Source organism: Thamnophis sirtalis, unplaced genomic scaffold, assembly GCF_051295495.1.
Source record: "Thamnophis sirtalis isolate CommonGarterSnake01/CBP01778 unplaced genomic scaffold, rThaSir2_p1.2 scaffold_1, whole genome shotgun sequence".
NCBI classification, from domain to species: Eukaryota; Metazoa; Chordata; class Lepidosauria; order Squamata; family Natricidae; genus Thamnophis; species Thamnophis sirtalis.
In genome coordinates this window covers 27,797,166-27,819,404 of record NW_028261381.1, presented here as the reverse complement: position 1 = coordinate 27,819,404, position 22,239 = coordinate 27,797,166, and the positions used below count along the sequence as shown (strand labels likewise).

The window sequence follows — 22,239 nt, the reverse complement described above, 5'->3', positions numbered from 1 at the left end:
GAGAAATCACAGGCAAAGTTGCTCTTCTGTACAAATTCATCTTGATTGTTGACAGATAACTAAAGTCCCTGATCCAAATGACTGGCAAAAGAAAGATGAATGCCCGAAGAATCAGTTCTCAAGACAGCCACACCTCACAAAGGGCCATTGGAAAGAGATAGTCAAAGGCATGCTGTTTATTTGAATATACTCCTTCAGAAAGCCAATTAAGGACTGTCCAGATAGAACTGGCCAATGACAACTAATCGGAAGGTGCAGAGCAGACAAGGGAAGGCTCCATTCCTGCCCTTGAAAACACATTATGACTCTTCGGTGTATTGTGGTTAAAGAAACAAGTTTTAACTCAGGGAGATAATTCAATCAAAGCCCGTTTCTTTCAGCTGTGCCTTCATCTAGCAAGCAAGAAATTGCATCCGATTTCTCTCTTCCTCCTCTCCCCCAAAGATAGATCCCTTTCCCTTATTTGAAAGGAAAGACAGTATCTTAAATCCTAGGTTATTACAAGCAGTAACTTTTAAACAAGATGTAAAACTCAAAATGCTGTTTAGTCAAGTCAGGAAATATTCAAAATCAAGACTGCTATACACATTAAAAATTGATGCTGGATTGGTCCAGGGAAGCTAACGCCGCCTTCAGATCAAATGCCACTTTACTTTTTGACTAGGATACAAGAAGTAGCTGCAAGTAGACTCCGCCTTGTTCTGAGTTAAGGTCAACTGAGGATAACTTCTTGCCATGTGAAATAGCAGAAGGCTAAACTGAACCAGCTGCATCAGCAAAAGTCCAGGACCGCTTTTATTTTCTTGTTTAACAGCCGCTGCAGTTCGTGTAAATATGTAAGCGTGAAGCATGTTGGCATGTCTGTCTGTCTGTCTGTCTGTCTCCCTATCTATCTATCTTTACTCACATATTTCTTTCCTTAATTTCTTAAAATTCCTTCGGCATGTAGACCCCAGTAATTCATGCCAGAACTATCTTATTTTCTTCAAATAGCTGGCTAAGCAGCCAGTGGAATGCAGTTCACTGACCACGAATGATAGACAAAGGAAAAAAATTGCATCTGGATTACTTTAGTTAGCAAAATTAAAAAATTAAATCCTAATCAGTTATTGAAACAAATTGCTTACTTCTTAATACAGGAGCCTTAACATGCCAGAGCATGTCTGGTTATTGCTGTTGCAGCTTATCCTTTCTTTGTGTGGCAAACCTTCAGGAGATCAAGGTCTTCTGGTTTTCTAGAGGACCAGACAAAAGCACTAAAGCAGAGTCCTACAATTTTCATGCAGCAAAGACACATCCAAGAAGAGATGATTTCTCATATGAAATGAACCCAGCAAACAAGAGGTTACACAAATGCTTCCAAACGCAGAGACAAAATTTCCACTTTTCCTCAAACTTTTGCACTCTTGGCCAGTATTTGCAGATAGCCTCTGGCATTTGATAGCTCAGGAAACAGGATAAAAATCCCTGTCATTTTATTTCCATTTAATTAATATAGTTAATATAATCTCATAAGGTATTTAATCATTGTACCTTTCCATCACGTTACACATTGCTATGCAGTAATAACTTTCGGAGGCTGGAGGGAGGAGCTAGTAGTAATCCTGGAATTTTAGCTGTGCATTTCTGGTCTAGCTAATTGCTTTATCTTTAATGAACATCCCTGAAGCTCTTGGTTTATTAATGTTCAATAATGAACATCCCAGCTTCCTAAACTGAAACCAGAGCTTTGACAATCTTGATCTTTTGATTCAGTGACATCACAGCAGCTCAGCCAATCAGCTAGCATGCAACATTTTTATCTCACTGTTCATGATGCAGGTGTTGCCTGCCTGACTGCCTGTCTATCTAATCTATCTATTGGATGCAGCCTGCTTATAAAAAAAGTAATTTGCTGTTAAAATAAAATATATATAAAAGAAGGCAACCTGGTGTGATTATAACTGACTGACTGACTAAGTGTCTTGTCTAATGCAGCCTGCATATAAAAAAGTAAAAATAATTTGTGATAAAAATACATAATGGAAGGCAACCTGAAGTGATTATGACTTAGGCTTCCCTGTTCCTTTCACTTTGAACCCAAAATCTGTATTTCTTAAAACAAATTTGCTCCCTTCAGTGAACAAACAAACCACATGCCACAGTTCTGGATATGTGACAAAGCATCTGCAATGCTGTTGATCATGGTTATTATGGTGCAATTATTTCTTTAAGGTCATTTTTTTCATACTCTTTCAATCTCTATCGCTTTCAATCACACAAAAAATGTGAAATTCCCAACAAGCTGAATAGAAGTAGTTACAAGATCTAGCCAAGGTCAAACCCTTGCTCCTTGCCTAGTTACTTTTAAATTGAAGCCGTCTCAGTAAGCTATAAAGCCAAACACAACACAACCGTATCAGCTGCCAAATTTTCTAACCTCGTATTTTATTCCTACTCTCATGAAATCAATGCAATGCAATCATCTCAGCATAAAATACAAAGCCACTTCTTTATTGCCTTTAGTTATCGAGCCCTACATAATACCAACTCTTTTCTTCAGCATGTACAGGGAGTCCTTGACTTATGGAGTCTGCCCATAATGGAGCCTGTGGGGATCCCGTGGGGTGAGAATGGGGGCGGGGGAAAGTTAGCTGGTCAGTCATAAAAGCTATTCTGATCTAGGCTTCCTGAGACAGTAAAAAACACACGCTTAGTCCCCAAAACCCTCTACTTATTTCATCGGCTGTGAATTATGTTCATTCACAGCCTGTAATTAGTCAAAAATAGTTTGTAAAGAGTCCGACAAAAGTCTGCCAAAGTCTTTTGGGATAAGGCTGATAAGTACCCACCTTTATCTCCCTTGAAACAAGCCAAAGACTTAATTGGCAATTAGCTTTGCAAGGCCACAGGGAGCACAGAGTCAAAATGGAGCTCCAGAATGAACAAAGTTGCTTCCTGCAAAGGCTTACATGCCTTTTCTCCTCCTTCATGTCTTATGGGAGGGGCCAATTATCTCCAAGCCTTGCTCCCAAGTTGTCCCTTTTGTCTTAAGTGTTCTTGCCTTCTGGCAGCTCTGCCCATGTGCGTACAGGAAACAGGCTCCTCCTGTTCCTCTGCCTCGCTGATGTCGGACTCTGGAGGCTTCGGAGGCAGCACAGATGGCCCTGGCCCCCTCTCTGCCTCTGACGCAGAGGCATACGAGCCTTCCTCAGACTTCAGGACTGGCCCATGTTCTACCCCAACCTCCTTACTGTCCGACTCTACAGCCAGCTCCATAGGCCACTGGCAGATCACAATAAGAGCAGTTGGATTGTAAAGTGTCCAAATTTTGTTCACATGATTATGGGGGCCCTGCAATGAGTGTAACTTCAAAACCATCATTTTTTAAACAGGTCGTAAATAGCTTTTCAGGGATCTGTCATAACTTTGTAACTTCAAACAGTTCCTAAGCTCTTCTCCTACAATAGGAATTCAGTCTTATTTGTGTTTCCAACCTGATTTAGTTAGAAGGACACCCCACATTTTCCAAGAGGCTCAAGCAAGCAGGGGTGGGTTCTGACTGGCAAGACTGCTGGTTCACCCCCCATGTACGTGAGCATGTGCAGTGCAATTAAATTTGTTCTGTGCATGCGAAGAACTGAAAAACAAGACGGCAGCACCAATGGCGCCGACCGGGGAATCACTCAGGGGCATGGCAGGCCTGGTTCGCTGCCGTTTCAACGATCCATGCCACCAAACCACTATTGGTTTGGCCGAATCGGTCTGAACTAATAGGAACCCATCACTGCAAGCAAGCCTTTTACTTACACTCCACATCAGGCTGTGCTGTTAAAAAGAGAAATATTTAAAAAGTTTCAGATCAGGAGATTCCTTTTGAGCAGGCACAGATTCCTGCAGAATCTGATAGAAATCAATAGTAACCGGACAATGAAGACTTTGAAGCTGAATGTAGGAGCCCTGTTTTTAATTTTTCCGTAATGTCCTTGAGGTAGCCCTGCACTTGGACTCACTGCAAAGGCATTTTCATATCTCCCAATGCTACAGGGCAGTGAAGCACCATATCGAGGCTCCGTTTTCAGCCATGATGGCCTCCTGCAGTGCAAACAAAGCTCGGGGAAGCTGCACTGGCAGAGGGCTGGAGGAGGCTGTCGTGGCTGAAAGCTCTGTTTTGGCTGGCAGAGGCACTGCTGGCTGGTCCTTTGCTGTTTCCAGGGCAGTCCCATGCACCAGATCTAAGCACCTTGAGCTTTACACCCCTGGTGTAGGGAAAGGCAAGTAAAGAGATTGTGTGGTGTGTCCCAGACCTCCAGAGTAGGCCAGATCAGGAAACAAGCATTTCATGAATTGCTAGTTCTCTCCTTCATTGTTGTAGGTACAATTACAGAATCTTGAAAGTCTGACAGAGATATTCTCTATCACGAGGTAATTTTTGATCCCCCCCCCCAGCTTTTCTTTTCTCTCCGAGCTGAAGTGATCATTCTTTACATAATAAAAATTGCATTCCTTCTTTGAGGCATCTCTATACTCCTTTACCCAAAATTCAGGGGTGAAATTCAGCAGGTTCTGATGAAATTTTGAGTAGTTCAGAGAACCAGTAAATACCACCTCTGGCTGGCCCCAGAGTGGGGTGGGAATGGAGATTTTGCAGTATCCTTCCCCTGCCACGCCCACCAAGCCACGCCCACAGAACTGGTAGTAAAAAGAATTTCACCACTGCCATAATTATTTCCTCAAATAATCTTCACTTCCTTAAAGGAAATCTTCTCAAGTTCTTATTTTCTGTAAAAAGTAAACGTCACTTAGGTGAATGGACTGTGTGGAAAATTGTTAAATAAATAAATAACAATGTAAAGTATTTGCAGCAAAAAATAAAAAATAAAACTATTACCCTCAATGGATTTGCAACTTCATAAAGAATTACATTGATTCCAGATAGAAAAGGAGCTATGAAGAACCTCTAAAGAGTTTTTGCTTCTATGGGTTATATTTCTCGATTTTGCCATATTAAAAATTAAAACTGGCACATTTGCAGCCACTAGCACTTCTCACAATTGTCTGAAGGAATCTTAATATTGCATTATTTCTCAACATAGGCTGACAAATAATTTTGATTTCACAGACTCTTGACACGGTTTTGGAAAATCCCTCTGGGGTCTCAGGGCCACACTTTTAAGAAACACTGCTCTAGTATAATGCTCACTCTCAAATTTAAGTAATGTAATAAGAAGAAAAGTAATAAGTAATGAGATTGCTGCTTTACTCAGTCCTCCAGCCCATAATATTATCAGACTATGCATAAAATAATTTAAAAAATGAAAAGTTATTTTTTCCCTACGCTGTTATTTTTTAAAATGCATTTATTTTATGCACAGAACTTCTTGGAAGGAAGAAAAGAAAATTAATTTTCATTGTTTTCGAAAATAGTTTGGGGTTACAAGTCAGAGAAATATGCCTATGTTTAACCATGCATAACTTTCTAATTCTAATTCAGAGGTAACAGAAAGCTATACCATGTATGCCCAACCGCATTCTTATTTAGGCTCTATAGTACATATGAATGGCAGGCTGTTTTTCAAACATGGGTCATAAACTGGCAGATTTGAGAATAAAAGACAATCTCTGAGAAAGAGAGCAAAATGGAATAAGCTGTAGAAAATGCACAACTGATTGATGAGCCATGAAGAGTAGCTTATTTGTGAGATTGCAGGATGCAACTTGTCCTGGTTATTATTTTTGCTTCATTCATCAGTTGTTTTGGGGATTGCATTTCACCTACTAAAAGTGGAACAGACATGCCCCAAACTGAATCAATCCAATCCAGAGTATATTATATGCACTTGAGTTGTCTTTGTAGCATGACTTTTCTATTCTAGGCGGATTAGTTTGGCAGGCTTACTGATTTGGGAGTCAACTGTTGTGACCTCACGACTGGGGTGATCCCACCAGCATTTGCTTCTTTCTTCAAATAAATGGCAATAAATGAAATAAAATAACTATTTTTATTCTGGAAGCTCTGGGATGGTGTACTCATGATAATCTAAAAGCAAAAACAGCTACTGACAAGGTGGCTTGGTAGAATCTTTCTATTAAAAACATAACACATAAATATGTAAAGAATGACTATATACACTCAACCATCACAAATATAGAAGCAGGAATATAAATTATTTACTACATTTAGTTAAATGAAAACAGGAGTCTGTAGGAGCCTTTCAAGTGAAAAAAAAAACTGTACAAGAACATGCCCCTCTTCAGGCAATTCTCTTTGTAATTGCAGTGGTGTGAAGAAAGAGAAGAAAACCATACACGTATCATAGATATTATGTCTTTACCACCTCTGCCCCACACATTTTTGGAGGAATATATGAAAAAAAAGCTGCCTTGGTGTTTCCTATCATATAGAATCCTAAAGTACAGGATATTACATTCTATTCCTTCAACAATATGCATTCTATTCCTTCAACATTCCCACCTAACAATACAGTCAAAACACAACTACCAGGGCTCCACAATGTATAAAACCGGCAAATACCACCTCTGGCTGGCCCTGCCTCCGATCTATTCGCTGCCGCCTGAGTCCCAGCTGATCAGGATTTTGCAGTAACCTTCCCCAGGTGTGGAGAGGGAATGGGGATTTTGCAGTATCCTTCCTCTGCCATGCCCACTAAGCCACACCCACCAAGCCACACCCACCAAGCCATGCCCACAGAACTGGTAGTAAAAAAATTGGAATCCCACCACTGATCAGGATGTTAATGGAAATTCTTGCCCTCAACACACTTTCCAAAACTGAATATGATTTTTTATCGTCCTTTGAGTTACTTATTCCCAATTTCAGAAGTACATATCTCCTACTTTTTTAACATACAATGCATGGGTTTGTGCTTTTTATGCTTATTGCAGCACAGGAAAAAAATAAGTTGCCCTCTGCAAAATATTGCTGAAATTCAAACTTTTTTTTTACTCTGCAGATATTCAATGCTAACTAGCAAATATCTTGCTGCAGTTCTAAGGCAACTTAAAAAAAAGGTACGTTAATCTACCTCTTAACATTAATAATTGTCAAGATTTCTCTGTTTTAATGTATTATTTTAAAATATGCAGATATGAACACTTAACAACCAGCTCTACATAGTTTACATATGATACAGGCATTAGACTTGATTTAGGGTTTCTACATACAACTAAATTCTACTCATGATACGGGGGAGCATCACTGTTTCTCTGTACTTGCAGGTAACAAGGCAACAATGCTAAATATTGACTACATTCAAATTAAGCAAATTGAGGTTCTGCTAAATATCAGTTTCCCATGACAAAGGACAAAATGTTAATATAAAAAAGGGGGTGAAGGTGAAATAGATCATGAAAATCCACTTGTCCAGCAAGGATTTTAAAAAGTTCTTGTTAGTTCTCCTAGAATTATTTTTAAGCAGTAGCTTCATAAAGGGCCACCCTCTCTTGTCAAGTTTAAAAAATAAAAATCATGGAGGAAAGATAGACATATGGACCCCAATTCCACTTCCTTTATACCCAACTCCTGTAGGGATGAGGTCTGCAGTGGGGATGGAATTGCCTTTGGCCAAACACATCTGAGGAAGCATCACTTTGAGAATTGGAGTAGACTAGGAAAGAAACCTTGGGGAGAGTTACTGTAAAAAGGACCTATATGTTCCTCAGAGCTTTCCAGAGACATTCAAGTGCCGCCAATGGCAATTGCTCTTTTATATTGCAAGCAAAGCTCAGAATACTTAAGTAGCTGTTGAGAGAGATCAGACATGGTTGGTCAGGAACTGTCATGCAGCTGAAATCTGCTTTGAGTTGAATTGTAATCCTGGTCATTTCATGGGCATATATAGTTTTCTTGTCAACATTTTGCAAGTCATTTTCCATTAATTTCAAGGTTAAAAAAAGAAACAGTCTGCCTTGGAATAAAATCTGCAGTAAGATGTCTGTTATATGGTTCCGTTCTAATTCTCAATTAGTAAAAAGTAGTGCTGAAGTTTTGATTACCAGTGTTCCTACAAGAAACAGATTTATTTTGCCTAGTGCAGTCAAGTTATTTACAAACTCTGAATATCCAGAATCAGATAAACACCGAAAAAATGTAGCAAAAGGATAAAATGTCCCTGGGCTTTAAATACCCTTGAATTTTATTTGGCCCCTTCCAATCACGTTCAAGGAAGCTAACAGAGTTGATTTGCCTTGAACTATATCTGTAGATATGTCATTTCTAGCTTATCTTTGACTAAAACAAGATCCATCACGCAAGTCTACATTTTCATTCCATTTATTCAATTTAAATTCCTTATGTTTCCCAAATAAGTGACGCTCCAACACAAATATAATTCGAATAGAATAACAGAATAACAGAGTTGGAAGGGACCTTGGAGGTCTTCTAATCCAGCCCCCTGCTTAAGCAGGAAACTCTATATCATTTTTTGACAAATGGAAAGAAATAAGTCCTTTCTTTTATTATTATATTTTTCTATCTCAAAGCCTTTAAAATATTAATGAGAAGATTATCCATCAAACACTAATTTATATTTTTATACTCAATGATAAAACTAAACAACTAGCATCCATACATGAAATATAGCTATGGGAATCACTGCTAGATTGATACTTTGGTTCCTGAAGGCCATGTAAGTCTCAGAGAATCTTAGAAGCAGGCTACTCTCTCCTAGGTATTTCCAATGATTTAAAACTTCCAGATTCTATGTATGTGGATATGTGCAAGCTGTAGTCCTTTACATGAGTCATACACAGAGTTTAGTTAGGGAAGTATTTACCGAATAAGCAAAAGATTATACAGTTCCCATGGCTGTTTTGATGCTAAGTATACCAGAAGACATATATAGCTTCCAAATTGTCATTGCTCAAATCAAAGTTGCATACAGTATTTCTTTCTTAATTATGTGACTGTACAAAGCAGAATCACAAACTTGTATCCGAATTCATGGGAGCCCGTTTATACAGGACACTCCCCTGTTCAATGTGTTCACTGGAATCCCATGCACTGCATTTTTATAAGAAGTGAACAAAGTCTTAGTTATTCAGCTCTAGCACTCTAGGTAAGCATACAAAGGATTATGCTACGGATGGAGTATCTTACAAAAGTTCCCAAATTCAGGTGGATTTTATTCCATACATCCTTCCTGGCAGGACGGACCATTCTTGTCTCCCATTTTTAAAACCGTATCTAACACTTAAGAGGGTCTGAAACTTAGGGGACTGCTTATTCCAAATTAAACCACTTATTTATTTGGCCCCATACTGACAACACTGACTGGCAACACACTCAAAAGATTCGACAATTCAATTCAACAGGAGTCTTTCTGTCCCAAACTGAAAATATCAGGGATTGAACCTTTGTTGGTCTACAGATTTCTTCCTCTTTTATCCCATGGTTGTTACGTTTATTCAATAACTGTTAATTTGGATTTTACAAATTAGATTGATAGATCTTTGTAAAAATGACTGGTTCATACTATTATGGTAAAACAAAAATTGTTATTTGTTTTTAAAGCCTTATTCTACTGTAACAGAGAGTCGGAAGTCAAGTTTCTTTTTCTTCCCCTATCCTTTCTCACTTTTCTTTCCCCTTTTCTCTTCTTCCTCACTGTCCTCTTATTTGCTTTTGTATTTTATATTTTATAATACCTTATAACTTAATAAAAAAAGCTATTGAGTACAGTCTGTAAAAAAAACCCAACCCTGTTCATAAGACACTTTTAGAAAAAATATATTAAATCCAAGATTAGGATATTTACCAATCACCCTTCTCCATCTGCAAATTGATCTTGTTGTAGTATTATCTGATTTCAATTGTCCTTGTCACATATATAATCATATTTTGGATCATTTCAATAATGTATTCATATTTAGGACAGATATAGGGTAGAGCACAGCTTTGTCTCCAGTTTCTCAAGTGTGGAAAAAACCCAGGCCTTGAGCATCTACTTTGAATAATTTGGTGCAACAATATGGACTCCGGCTTGGGTTTTGATAAACAAAATGTCTGACTATCATTATAGAATTAACATTTCTGGATCACTAACATAAAGGATTCTATCTTGAAATAGCTGACAATAAAAGGAATCAATAGAAGAAAATGCTAGGTTTAATTGCATGTAAGGTCTTTGAAAGGTTTTGAGGTAAAAGCACTGAATCTGATGGGAACTGCAAAGAATAAACATGTTTCTCTTCATAGTTTGGCTATCAGATTTTTTTTAAAAAAAAATGCTTACCTGTTTTGTCCTGGGATTTGCCTTAGGCAACAGGCTGGCTGACAAAACTGATGTAAATGGAGAGACACAAAGTTCAGGAAAAGGATTTGGTATGGATGGGATTTCTGGCATATTAAACTCTGCCTTTTTTGTCCTATATTGAAGAGAGATCATGTATTGTTCATATAAACATAATTATCACCACTCCGTTCAAAATTGCAAATAGTAGTTATACATGCAAAATCTGAAACATGTGAAGGTGCACAGACTTTATGAGGAAAACCTTAAGTCAAATATTCCTAAGCTAAACCAATACTGCTGCTCCATTCTCCCCATTGCTAAAGCACATTTCGAACTGGAATGATTTCTAGTGACATTCTTTAATTATGTGATCTTGTCTTGTAGCCCTATTCCTCAATTCTTAAAAAAAATTACAGAGTAAATTGGATGAAATCCAATTTTTTTTTACTTCAAAACAACTGACTTATTAAGATCACAACTATGCTGCTTGTTCTCATAAATTTTTACTTAGAGGTGAATCACACCATGGTTCATATAAGGCCTTCAATTGCAATCTGTCTAGGTTCACTTGAGTAAATCCATTTAAATTCAGTGGGATTTAAAGCTATAGGAGTGTATATTAAATGCAGAGTCAATCCTAATATGAAAGATCAACAATGTCGACACAATGCAAACTTACACTATATTTCAAAAGTCATTTTTAGTAATCTAAACTGTATTGTTCTAGATTTCTTTGCAATGAAGATTTTAGAAAAGTTAAGAAATTATCTGCACATATTAGCACTGGGTACTATCAGCGCTATAAATACTGTCTGGATTCTACTTCCTGGTTATTAATTAGCTTACTTATGTATACAGGGTTTCTGGATAGCAACGTACATTTTGCACTATCCAAAGAACCCCCTTGAATGCTCTGAATAAGAAATTTCCTTTAAAGGAATTTTCATAATGCAGCAAAAATATTCAAGCTATTTTCTCATATTTAGGTATTAATGATCCTACCATTTTCTACAAATATACATTTTGTTTTAAAGGTTTCTTTTTAATATTATTTTTTACAATCCACTAGCAGGATCAAAAATGCAGTACCTATATGCATCATTCTGATAAATCTTAATAAAGTTACACGTGAAATAGTGGCATTTCAATTCATTCCAAGAGTTCTCATTTACAAATTCTGCCCATTATTTCCTGTTCATAAAGTCTTGGTTATAGCAAACAGAGCTCTCAATTATGTCAAATTAGGGATTTTTTTAAAAAAATCCAGAGACCATGGCAACATGCTCATGTCCCACCTTGTATGTGTAAATGGTTAAAATTCATATATTTATAGGTCCTTGAAAAACCTATCATTAATATATATATATATATATATATATATATATATATATATATATATATATATATATATATATATATATATATATATATATATATATATATATATATATATAATACTCTCTTTTGTATAATCTTCTACCAATAGCACAGAAGCACTAAAACCTTTTTCAACATTACATTTTCATCATCTATTTCAGCTTTTTCTAGGTAGCACCTTCCAGAGGCATCTGATTTCAGCTCCTCATCATTCACAACCAAGTTGGGGGGTTTGGTATAATGTGGCAACACTGGGTATATAATTGGCCATCTAGAAAAACCATTGTTGGAAATAGACTGACCTGAGGGATTTCCTTTTGGAGTTGGGCTCTTGCTGAAAGGGTGGATGAGGAAGGGGGGGGGGGGACCTGGCATGTGTGAAGTTTTCTCTGCTGTGTATGTGTTTGTGTGTGCAGGAGGAGGGAGGGAAGGAAAGGGAGAGATGCTTCTCATCAAAACTGCCTTCCACAGGAGCATCAAGCTTTAAGCTTCTGCAAGCCCAAGGGGGCAAAATGCCCATTGAAGCCTCTGCCCACTTTCTTTTCATTGCCACTCCTGGCTATGCTATTCTTTTGCCTTTCACTCAGCATATCAAGTGCCAAAGAGTGTGCAGGCAAAGCCAAAAGTACTGAACTATCCTAAAACTCTTAGGACAGTTTTGTACCCTAGCTTCAAAGAGGATACTCTTTTATTTTATATTTTAAAAAGTGACCTCTGGTCACTTCCAATAGAGAGTTGGGATGGTCCCCATCCAAACCTTTTGGGCCCAGAACTAGCCCCACTTGGAACTGCCCCGCCCCACTGAAGCAACCTGGTGTGTATCCTCTTTGGGGAAAGCTGGGTCCTTGCAGCCTTTCCCATTCCCGTCTCCAATGTTATCCTGAGATACACTGTTTCTGACCATGGAGGATTCACTGGATGAGCCAGCTCTTCTCCGACATGCTTGGCAGGCAGACCCCGGCCTTCTTCTTTCCCTCCTCTTCCTCCCTCTTGCTTTGCAACCGAAAGGCTCACCTGTCCTCTCGGGCGAGCTGGGCCGAGATCCCCGGAGCCGGCGGAGTCACCCAGGCGATTTCTCCCACGCCGCTCCCTCCCTCGCCCCTGGCAGGGCAGAGTCTTCGACGCTCGGCTGCCACCCCGCCCGCCTGGCTCTGCAAACCGGGCAGGGAAGCGGCCATCCTCGTCCGCGCCGGCTGCTGCGGGGCTTTTAAAGGCACATTCCCTCCGCGGGCGGCAGCAGCAGCAGCGATCAACGGGGCCGCAGAGCCAGCCAAGCAGCCAGCCAGGCACACACCTTCCCTTTCGCCCGGCTTGCCCGGCCCCACGTGCAGCGTTGAGCGAGAAGGGGAGGAGCCGAAGGGAAAAGCCATCAAGGTAACTCCGGGCGGGCATTCCCCCGGAGGGCGGGCGTTGCGAAGCGGGGAGCCGGCGGAGGCGGGTAAGAAAGAGGGTATGGCCGGCTCCCTTCCACATCCATCTCCGTCCCATCCTCTTCCCAAATGCTGCTGGGCAAGGAGTGGCCTTCTCAGGGAGGCCGGTCGCCGATGCGCATTTCCCTGGGAGGGAGACCCCACCGCCCCCCTACCCGTTGCGAGGAAGCCCCCTTCGCCTTTCCTCACAGCTCTTCCCTCTTCTTGCCTTCACAGGACTTCGGTTTTTCTCGGCGTTGTCTGAAATGCTGGCTCTTCAAAGTAGGGAGAATGATTCACGCGTGTGCCAGAGCCAAGTCGTGATTGAGGAGCTTAACCTGGGATAGGAAAGCCCGGGTTTTACCTCCACAGGGTGGGCTAAAGAGGGGGGGGAAATGAGGGGGAACCCCTTCATATGCTTTGCTCTGAACTCTTCGCATAAATACATAAAGAAATAAATAAACAAATAAATAAATAAAATGTAAACTTGCGTGGATTTTGAAGAAGAAGAAAAAACTTGGTGTCACCGCACTGCATAATAAAGTTACTTTGAATAGCTGGAACTTCTGAATAATGGACCTGGTGTTGTTTTTTCCAAATCTGCAGAACTCATCATCTTTTCTGGTAGTGAAAGAAGAATTAAATCTTTCTTAGGTCGTGCTTGACACACAACCTTGCACTTTACTTCTTGTGACAACGTGAAAGTGGTTTCACACTGCTTTCATTAAAAAGGAATCTTCTAGTAATCTATAGGCCTATGGATTTCTGATCTGTGTTGCAGTCGGGTAGGGTCCTACTGAACTTTGAGATTATTAGCCATAATTTGCTTTAAACTCCTCCTTCAATTTGTCCTAAAGTTCTGTAGTATTGGGTGATTCTCATTGATTCTCACCTTTTCCTTGTCATACTGTACTAGCTATGTGAAAACATGCCTCTGCTACAAGCTGGATGATTGCTTCTTATTAAGCCACGATTTGCTTAAGTAGAGTTTACCAAATGAGTTGAGATTAGCACAAGTAAATTCAAATCAAAAACCAACATGGCTTAGTGATTGGAAATGTGAATCTAGCATTATCCTACAGAAGCCACTAAACTTTAGGGGGAAAATGAACTTGGGGATCCCATGGAGCTTTCGGTCTTAATTTACATCACAGTATCTATCAAATTTAGAGATTTGAAGCATGATGGTTGAGGAATTCTGGGAGTTGAAGTCCACAATCTTAAAGTTGTGGAATTTGAAAAACATTGGTTTAGGGTAAAGGGGGTAGAGATTGATCTGTAGTGTGATCTGTGTGCAGCGGAGGGCTTGTTAAAAACAGCCATCAAAAGCACCATCCGTCACTTTAAACCATCTTCTTTTGTTGCCATGACTGCATTTTTTGTGGTTTTGACTTGAATACAGTACTTTTGTAACTCAAACCTATTCAAAACCCAACAGTTTATTTGTACAAAATGATATGCCAAAGTTTGTTGAACATGTGCAAACTATTTATTTAAAAGACTTATGCAACATGCCATAACCCTTGATGGGCTCACCCATCCTGCTAAACCATGGTTAATCCACCATAGGGGATGGGGTTTGCAGACAACACTAAGACAAACTAACATGTTATATGAATTATGCTAAGGATTGATTTCACTCAGTATTGTTGATTAAAACACTTGGTTAGGTTCACCTATGTCAAATCCAAAATGATGGTCTGTACACCATAATGACAGCATCACACCATGATTTAAACAGCCATTTTATACCTTAGTACAATATGCGAGACCTCTTTCTGAGTCACACCACTGGCCCATTTACTCTTATATTTTGTTACTTCCAATTCAGCAAGATTTCATGCTTAACTGGAAATGCCTGGAATATGTTTTATGGAAACTCAAGCTCTGGCCTTTGCCCTGAGCTAGTTCTATGTTAATTTAACATTTGGTAGTCAGGAAGCATATTTTCCAGTAGTTCTAATTAAATTTAATCATAGGAACTTTAGTATTTAATTATTTTCCATGAGATAGTCCAAATTCTCAACTGTGAATATTGCAGCCCTTAGGTTTGTTACAAGAAGATTAAAATAGGATTTCTCTATCGAATGTAAAGTTATTGCTACTGTTTGGCTGTGCCACATAGGAATGTGTTTATTGTAGGATTTTAGCTACTCAGGGATCGGCAACAATAGTTTCCAGGTGTTTTTTACATTATTAATTGCTAGGAGGCACAGCTGTCATAGCAAGTAATTCTGAAGCTTTTAATATTGGGAAATGTCCCATGGCTTGAAATTCCCCTTTTCTATGAACTGCGTCATTCCACATTCCCGTTCCTTGGATTATGAAAAATAAGCAATGTCTCTATCTCCTGAATGATATTTTACAATTGCCAGCTTACCCCACACGTCAAGATGCATCTTCTATAAGAAAGCAGGGCCAGGTTTTCAGGGTACTGACCAGTGGTAAAATTCAATTTATTTTACTAATGGTTCTGTGGGCGTGACTTGGTGGGCATGGCAGGGGAAAGATACTGCAAAATCCCCATTTTCTCCCCGCTCCTGGAGAAAGAATATTGCAAATTCTCCATTTCCTCCCCACTCTGTGGCCAGCCAGAGCTAGTATTCACCAAAACTCAACTGAACTCAAAATTTCCACTACCGGTTCTCCAGAACCTGTGAGAACCTGCTGAATTTCACCCTTGGTTCTGACTGAAATGAGGGATTTGGTCCTTGGTTGCTTGTTAAAAAAAAATCAAGCTAAGAGGACTGAGGAGAGCCTTCTCTGTGGGAGCGCCTTCCCTCTGGAATGAGCTGCCCCCGGAGCTTCGTATAATCCCCGACCTCAGGTCCTTCCGACGCGCCCTAAAAAGTTGGCTTTTCCAGCAAGCCAGCCTGGCCTGAACAAAACAAATCGAAGTATTGATTATTGTTAATTTTAATTTTAATTCTTTTTTAAAAAAATATGTCATTGTTAATTTTAATTGGGTTTGGGGATATCCTATTTAATTTCTTTTTAACTTTTGTAGTATGTGTTTCTTTTAATGTTGTACGCCGCCCTGAGTCCTTGGGAGAAGGGCGGCATATAAATCGAATAAACCTCAAACCTCAACTGAGAGAACCCTAGCAAGGCCCTCTACCTGTACATTTTCAGGATCAACAGTAAAACACTGATTACCATCACACTAATTTATGCCTAAAGCAAATATTGTTTTGCATTAAAAACGTTCAAGAACAACAAATCAGGAAATCGAGTAAACCAAGGTCAGACAAAGGAAAAAAAACCTACTGATTCTCTAGTCTATCTCCTCTTATTTCAAGAAAGAATTCAGTCAACCATTTGCTTCTTTGTGATTAGTTGAAAAGGCCAAAGGGCATTCCCATGGCTTTTAGGACTTCTATAGCTGTGCTGATTGCCTTATAGACAATAGAAGTTGTTGAGTCAAAGATGGGGCTTGTTCAAGCCCCTCAGACTGAAAAGGAAAGAATGGCCAGATGGCAAAGTTGCCACAAGAGCTGCTAAAGATTTCAAACTGAAGCTTGTGTGCTGGGGAATCAGATGCATGTCAGGAGCCACCCTCCCACATTCAGGATTTTTTTTTAAAGGTAGATTTAAATTTACCATTTAAATAACAGGATTGGAATGGAGCTTAATTCAGACTACTTCACAATTACAATATTTAACATCTTCTACCCTTTAAAGGTGGGATGCGGTGGCTCAGTGGCTAAGACACTGAGCTTGTCGATCAAAAAGGTCGGCAGTTCGAATCCCTAGCACTGCATAACAAAGTGAGGGTCCTGTTACTTGTCCCAGCTTCTGCCAACCTAGGAGTTTGAAAGCATGTAAAAATGCAAGTAGACAAATAAGAATCACCTTTGGTTAGAAGGTAACAGTGTTCTGTGCACCTTTGGCCACATGACCACGGAGACGACTTTGCACAGCACTGGCTCTTTGGCTTTGAAACAGAGATGAGCATCGGCCCCTAGAGTCAGGAACGATTAGCACATATGTGCGAGGGGAACCTTTACCTTTACCCTTTATAGTCTGAAAGTGATTTTCTGAGAAGGGAACTTTGGGCTCCCTGCCAAAGGCTTTGGGGTGGATTATGTTATAAGACTTTTATGTACAGAGGTGATTTAAGTTGCTGTAGATGTGTCTTTTTTGTACATCATAATAGTGCATGTTATTTTCCATATCAAATGTTCTGATTGACAGTGAGAAATGCAATGTATTCCTGTGTAAACCTGCCCATCTAACAAACAGCATCAAAATAAATATATTATGTAAAACTGAGTCCAACGTGTTACATATTTAGATCTTGAAACAGATAAAAGCTATCCACAAGGTCCATGAGATAAGCAGGTAACTCTACAAAAACAGGAACCATGAGATGTGTTTTAATTGTTGCTTCCTGATGTGCTTTTGCTTATATAGCAGAATTTAGATATTTTTGGTGCTGAATCTCTTATGGGAAGAAGATTTGCATTAGAAAGAATAATTAAAAAGTGAAGGAACACACATCTGGACAAGTATGGACCTGAGACGCCAAAGGTTTTATGATTGGTTAGGAATTTTAGTAGCTTCGTATATACAAGATCTCACCTGCGAAGAAGAGAATCAAAATAATGAGGAAAAATTCTGGAAGAGATTTTGAAAAGAGGAACATCATCAAGGTAGCTTGCACCTTTCATTCTTTTTCATCTGGATTCATCTCCATTCATCTGGAAGCTTCAGTAATCTTTTAGCAGAAGAGTTGCTAAAAGCTGGAGCCCATTTTCCCATGAAATCAGGCACCTGTGATGGTCAGATCAAAAGAGTCAAGATGGCAACTACGAACGTTAATTCAGGATTGCTTTTTATGTGCAATGGTGGCCACAATCTTGATATTTCTGACACACATATTCCTGATGACATCTGTAGTGTAAACCTTGCATAAATTAAATACCTTTGTAAAAAGCAACACAACCCCCCCCCCCCACAATCTCTGAAATAAAAAAAAACATGGGGAGGGGAGATGTCCAGAACTCCTGGTTTTTCTTGTTTACTGAGACTTCACCTAGGTTCAAAGGTCATGCAGCAGCCACCCTTCCAAAATGGGGTTGCGTGGAAAATGTTGACATAGAAAAATATGGGAGACGTGCATTATTCACATTTATTTTTATAGGACAGTGTGGTTGTGAAAGAACAAGAAGTGCACAACATCTATTCTCTCTGGTTCTGAGTTGGTAGCATTGCTTTTTGAAGCTAAGCTCAGATTTCAAGTTCTTCATTCCCTCTCAGCCAGACTTTCCAGAGCTATGAGTCTCCATCGTTTCTCCACTTCTCAGCCATACATCCAGGTGAAGAATGAAAGGAGTATTGATGGAAGCAAGGGGTAGTGCTACATTCAAGGAGTGGACCATGAAGATGGTAGAACTTGCTGAAAAGACTAACGTGACTTGTTTTATTAGAGAAGGAACAACTACTTTTATAACAGACTCAAAGCCCTTTATGGACTTTTTTTGCTGAAAACGGATAAAAATGAACTAATGATTTCTGGATTTACCAGTTAAAAGATATATATGATGAGAAGGTGACTGTTATATAATTCTGAAGGGGAGTGAAATGGTATCTGTTATGTCCACAGCTCCTGTAAAAAGATTGAAAGTTGCTTCTTGAAGTGTCTTCCCTCTCTTTTTTCTTTACTTTCAATACTTTTTCTTTCTTTCTTAGGTCTATATTTTTTTGTTTATCCTTTGACTTTGCGATCTCTCTCTCTCTCTCTCTCTCTCTCTCTCTCTCTCTCTCTCTCTCTCTCTCTCTCTCTCCATATATACACACACACAAACACACACACACACACACACACACATATATATATATACACACATGTGCGGTGAGGTTTATGGCTGGTGAGGCAAGCAGGAAAAAGCCGCCATATGTCTGCCGCTCTATGTCTGCCAGTGGTGGGGGTTTGGCGGGGCGTTCGGTGCTGTATCTGCCACAGCGGCGAGGCTTCAGCAAGGGGCTTTAAAGCGCGGCGGCAGAGAGGAGCAGTCGGAAAGTGAAGGTACGAATGCTGGGGCTTCGGGGCTTCGGCGGGGCTTTCAGAAAGCCCGCCGAAGCCCCGCTGCTGTGTCCACCATAGAGCGGGACGCGTCCCGCCTGCATGGCAGACACAGTGGCGGGGCTTCGGCAGGGCTTTCCGAAAGCCGCGCCAGAGCTTCGGCGCGGCTTTCAGAAAGCCCTGCCGAAGCCCCGCCGCTGTGTCCACCATACAGGTGGGACACATCCCGCTCTATGGTGGACACAGTGGCAGGGCTTCGGCGGGCTTTATGAAAGCTCCGCCGAAGCCCTGAAGCCCCGGCATTCATACCTTCACTTTCCGACTGCTTCTCTCTGCCGCCGCACTCCGCCGCCTCACCCTCCACCTCCTCCAACAAACAATCCTCCTCTTTGTTCAGCTCGAACAGAGCTGGGACACCCAAGCTGCTGGCGGTGGCGGCGGAGGCCACCTGAGTGGCCATGAATCCCCTCCCAAGCCAGCCAGCCCACCCACCCCCTGCCCAACTGGCCCACCAGCACAAGGCCTCACCACTTTTCTCCTTCTCCTCCTCCTCCTCGTCCTCCCCGCTCAAGCGGTGGCGGGCTCCGCGGGACAATGGGGTCTCATTCCTCCCCCAGCACGGCGAGCTCCAGCATGCTGGTCACGGGTGCGAGGGGCCTGGCCTGATGGTGCTTCCTCGCTCAGTTGCAGCCAGCGAAGAAAGGGGAGAAGAGGAGGAGGAGGAGGAAAGTGGGAAGGGAGCAGGATGGGGCTCCCGGTGGGGGGAGAGGAGAATGCAAAGGGGGGCACAGTGGGCAAAAGAAAGAAAGTACCAGCCCACCAGCAGAGGTGGGTAAAAAACCCTCCTCTGCTGGCAGGCTGCCCCTCTCTTCTGAAACAAGTCTGCCCCTCTCTTCTCAAACAAGCTGCCCTCCCTGCCTCTCCGACTCCTACCCCCTTCCCTCTCTTCTCAAACAAACTGTCTCTCAAATTGAGAGAGTTTGTTTGAGTGAAGTGAAGAAACAAACACACGCATAAACACACACACAACACACACACAAACATTACTTACAATAAAAAATTACTTACAAATTACATTAATTTTGAACTCCTCCCCCTCCCTCCAACCCACATATCTTTTCTAGCTGTTTCACAATCACAGAGGATTTCAACGCTGCTCTTGTCTGTCATGATGAAAATGTAAAAAATGTAAAAAGAAAAAGGCAAGAGCTGCTGAGGTCAGGCTGGGTTAGCTGCTGCCAGAACCTCCAATGGATGACTCTGCTTAACTGTTTAAAAAAAGTCTCTTAAAAAAGTGCCCTCTACAGGAGGAGGCGAGAGAACCACGTGCCTCATCTACACAAGGAATTTTTCGGCTTTTAACCCTTGCTTAACTCTGCTCAAGTGATCATAAAGATAGACTAAATGAGGCATGTGGTTCTCTCACCTCCTCCTGCAGAGGGCACTTTTTTAGAGGCTTTTTTAAACAGTTAAGCACTAAGCAGAGTCATCCACTGTGGTTTGAAGAGTCCTCTTTGGGTTTTGGGCAGAAGTAAGAAAGGATTGCATCCATGGGGGAAAAAATTGGAGCAACTGGAGAAAAAAGGCTAGAAGGAAGAAAAGAAGAGGCAGCTATGAGCGGCCGGATGAAAAAAAATAGAGAGGGGAGGAGAAGTTGCAACAGTAAAGCCAAGAATCGAAAAGCCAGAGTTGGGCAGAGTGACTCATCCGGCAGATGCAGCCACAAAAGAAACCTGCAGGTAGAGAAGCTGATCGATGGCAACCCACTGGGTTGAGGGGAAAGGCAGGTCTGGAATAAAAGTGTATAGACAGGCTGAAGTGAACTCAGCAGCTTTTAAAAAGTTACCAATTTGGCAGAGGTTCTGAAATCAGTTGCAGCTGATTGGGTTTCCCAATGAAAAGTTGGAAAGGGAAAGGAATACAAGTATTTGTATGCAAGGCTGAAGACTGTGAATAAGCAATCTCGATAATAGAACTTTATTTATTATGACTTGTACTGATTAGTGGTAGAAATCACACTATTTCAGTCATACAAAAAGCACGAGGATCGGGGAGTGCACATGCCATAGGCATAAGAGCAGGGCAGAGCTAGAAGAAAGATTGTTTTTGTAATGAGTAGTTTTACCTGTGAAAGGGTTCAACAATAAAACAACCTTGCATGGAGCAAACACAATCCTGTTTCTGTCAATGCCCTCCTGGGACAGCTGTGAGACAAGCAGGTACCGATCAAGAAAATCATGCACCCTCTTAGATTGATTAACTGACTCAGTATAGTAGTGAAAGGTAGTGTCTTGCAAAGACAGATGTGTGCTCACGCCTAATGAGATTAACTTGAAACGTTTCTTTTTCCTCTGTGTCTGTTGGTCTAGCAGAACTGATGAACACCAATATTTAAAGCATTTTGTTCTTGTTCTTGCAGAATGTACATCTGCTTTGGAGATCCCCTTACAATTCTATATCTGTCTATATAAGATTGTTATCATGATCTTTGACTGGGTGAAATGGTCCATCATTGGGCACAAGATACCTCAAATAGGCCAAAACCGAGGCCCATGATTCCCATGGGAATGAAATTTGGGAAAGGTGCACTTACTTCAGTGCTACTGAGCGATGCTATATTGCTGAGCTATTGCTGTCCTCAAATGATCTTCATTTCAGTAACAGTTTCCCAGCCAGTCTTGCAATCCCTTGCTCCATCCCTCACCGAGTAGCAAATAATTGATGTGGGTTTTAAAGAAGCAATAACTTTAAGGTACAAGAAGAAAGGCTTGGATATTTTTATTGCATTATGTGCCCCTTCTCTGGCACAGAAAAATACAATAGAAAGGCTGAGTGTGGTTTTGAAATTGGGTCTTTCTGGAGCCAATCTGATACCATAACTCAGTGTTTGTCAACTATACCAACTTTAAGATATGTGGATTTCAACTCCCAGAATTTCTAGCCAGCTGTGCTGACAGGGGAATTCTGGGAATTGAAGTCCACACATCTAAAAGTTACTAAGGTTGAAAAACATTTTGTTCTCAGGACCCCCTTACCACTTTAAAAAATTACTATATGTAGAACTCCAAAAGAATTGTTATTTGTATGAGTTATGTTTTATCAGTATTTAACATATTTAAATTTTAAATTGATGCTTTTATGGAATATTGAATCATATTCAAATAATATTAACAAACTCATGAAAAAAACTATATTT

The 22,239-nt window shown here is 40.6% G+C and overlaps 1 protein-coding gene across 1 annotated transcript in view; it reads right to left on the bottom strand.

Moving 5' to 3' along the window:
- The window catches only part of GRB14 (growth factor receptor bound protein 14), a 64,629-nt gene extending 51,449 nt beyond the window's left edge, over positions 1–13,180 (bottom strand). Inside the window, exons 1-2 of the mRNA XM_087710842.1 lie at positions 12,624–13,180; positions 10,233–10,365 (exon numbers count right to left, since the gene is read on the bottom strand). Coding sequence (XP_087566968.1) covers positions 10,233–10,365; positions 12,624–12,979 — 489 coding nt within the window. The 5' untranslated portion in view covers positions 12,980–13,180. The remainder of the gene's footprint in view (positions 1–10,232; positions 10,366–12,623) is intronic.
- Between the last annotated feature and the right edge of the window lie 9,059 nt (positions 13,181–22,239).